The 2,500-nt window shown below is 55.7% G+C and overlaps 1 protein-coding gene across 2 annotated transcripts in view; it reads left to right on the forward strand.

Moving 5' to 3' along the window:
* The window catches only part of XG (Xg glycoprotein (Xg blood group)), a 35,386-nt gene that overhangs the window by 24,413 nt on the left and 8,473 nt on the right, over positions 1-2,500 (forward strand). Inside the window, exons 8-9 of one of the 2 annotated variants that reach the window (XM_055123624.1) lie at positions 964-1,005; positions 2,418-2,450. In XM_055123624.1, coding sequence (XP_054979599.1) covers positions 964-1,005; positions 2,418-2,450 — 75 coding nt within the window. The remainder of the gene's footprint in view (positions 1-963; positions 1,006-2,417; positions 2,451-2,500) is intronic. The other variant, XM_055123625.1, reaches the window with a different exon arrangement.

A 2,500-nucleotide genomic window follows, 5' to 3' on the forward strand; every position in this document is an offset into this window, starting at 1 on the left:
ACACAGTCACACATACTCACACACTCTCACGCACTTACACTCACACACACTCACACTCCCATTCACAGTCACACACACACTCACACACACACACTCTCATGCACTTACACTCACACATACTCACACTCCCATTCACACAGTCACACACTCACACTCTCATGCACTTACACTCACACACACTCACACTCCCATTCACACAGTCACACACTCACACTCTCATGCACTTACACTCACACACACTCACACTCCCATTCACACAGTCACACACACAGTCACACACACAGTCACACACTCTCACGCACTTACACTCACACACACTCACACTCCCATTCAAACAGTCACACACACACTCACACACACACACTCTCATGCACTTACACTCACACATACTCACACTCCCATTCACGCAGTCACACACAGTCACACATACTCACACACTCTCACGCACTTACACTCACACACACACTCACACTTCCCATTCACACAGTCACACACACAGTCACACATACTCACACACTCTCACGCACTTACACTCACACACTCACACTCCCATTCACACAGTCACACACACACTCACACACACACACAGCCCTCCACGGCTCTGCATATTGCTGCCCACCCCGTCGGCCCCTGTGTCTCACGAGCACCGCCCTGGGCTGGGCCCCGCGGCCAGGGGCCGGGGGTCAGTGGCCAGGGGCCAGGGGCCGGGGGTCAGCAGCCAGGGGCCAGGGGCCGGGGGTCAGCGGGCACCGCCTGCTCTGCCCAATCCCACTCTTCAGGACAGTGCTCAGTGCTCACGTGTGCGCGGTGAGTCCGGCCGTCAGCTGCCAGCTGCCCCCCTCCCACGGCCAGGGACGTCCGTGCTGGACACATGTGGGGCCGGGGAGGGACACGCAGAGCCGGGGGCGGGCGAGGGTCCCCCGAGCACCTGCCCTGGCCCCGCTGACCGAGTGTGTCCTGCAGGAGGCGGGCGCCACAGACCCAACCCGCACGGCAGCAGCTACGGTAACCCGGGGCGCCCGCCCTGCGTGTGTGACGGACCCCCGCCCGCCCCCTCTTGCATGTCTAACTGCCCGTGTGGGCTGAGGGGTCGCCCCGGTGCCCCCTCCCCCGGCCGGCTCTACCCCGCCGCCAACACCCGCCTTGTGTGTCCACCTCCCTCCCACGTGGCTGCAAGTGGCCATCCGCTCGCCAACCAAGAGCCAGTCGTGCGGGTCACGCTGCGTGTGGGCCTGTGCATGCAGGCATGACCGGGCACGTGCGGGCTGCTGTCCGTGTCTGTAGAGCTTGAGCGTGTGTGATGTCAGTGAGAGACTTGTGCTCACGTGGGTGCCCATTGTACTGACAAGCATGTGTATTTTCCATGTGTGTGCTTTGTATGCATTCCTGTGGTTCAAACATGCCTGCTCATGTGTGTTCATGTATGTGACATGTATAGGAACCTACTGTGTTCATGTGGTGTGTTTAGGTCCCTATAGCTGTATATATCCAATGAGCAATTGGATGTCTACATGCTTTGTGCACGTGTGTGCATTTGATCTGCTCCCATGAATCTTCTCATGTTTTTCTTGCAAATGTGTCTACCAGTGCTTCCATAGATGACATGCACTGCACATGCATGTCTATATACATACATGTTCACATGTGTGTTGCATGTTCATGCATGTACATCATGTGTGTAATTGTGTTCATGTGCTGCATTTGGATCCCTATAGCTTCGTACACAATCAGGAGTGTGCATGCTTTGTGCATGTGTGTTTGCACATATGTATTTAATCTGCACCCATGTACCTTCCTGTGATATTTTTCTTGCAAATGTGCCTACCAGGGCTTCCATGTATGACATGCATTGTACATGCATATCTGCAGGTGTCTTCATATGTGTGTTGTATGTTGCATGTTCATGCATGTCCCAGTGTGTACTTGTGTTTATGTGGTACATTTGGGTCCCAATAGCTGTGTACAATCAGGTGTTGCATGCTATGTGCATATGTGTGTTCTTACACGTGTGTACTTAATCTGCACCCATGTACCTTTTGTGGCATTTTTCTCGCAAATGTACCTACCAGTGCTTTCGTGCATGACATACACCTCACCTGTGTCTGCCTGTGTGTTCACACATGTTGCGTGTTACAGACTCATGTATGTCCCTGTGTGTCTTGGTGTCACACGGTTTGTACATCTGTGCACACGCATGGTCATTCCCCACACCCGTGTGGGTCTGCAGGTACCGTGTGCATGCCGAGGGGGGTGCAGGCATACACGCGTGTGTGCTCAGAGCTGGGCACGGCAGTGGCTGAGCTCTGCATGTGCCCCCGTGCTCGCCCCGTCATGGCTTCCCGGCTTCCCAGGGTGCTGGGGGAGGGGGGCGGGGTCAAAGCGTGAGGTTGACTTTTCTCTCTGCTTCCCCGTGGCAGGGAACGGATACTCCACCTACGGCGACCAGCACGGTAATTCCCGGGGAGGGGGCGGGAGCACGTGAGCTCAGCACGCCCGGGGG

Source organism: Sorex araneus (assembly GCF_027595985.1).
Source record: "Sorex araneus isolate mSorAra2 chromosome X unlocalized genomic scaffold, mSorAra2.pri SUPER_X_unloc_4, whole genome shotgun sequence".
NCBI lineage: Eukaryota > Metazoa > Chordata > Mammalia > Eulipotyphla > Soricidae > Sorex > Sorex araneus.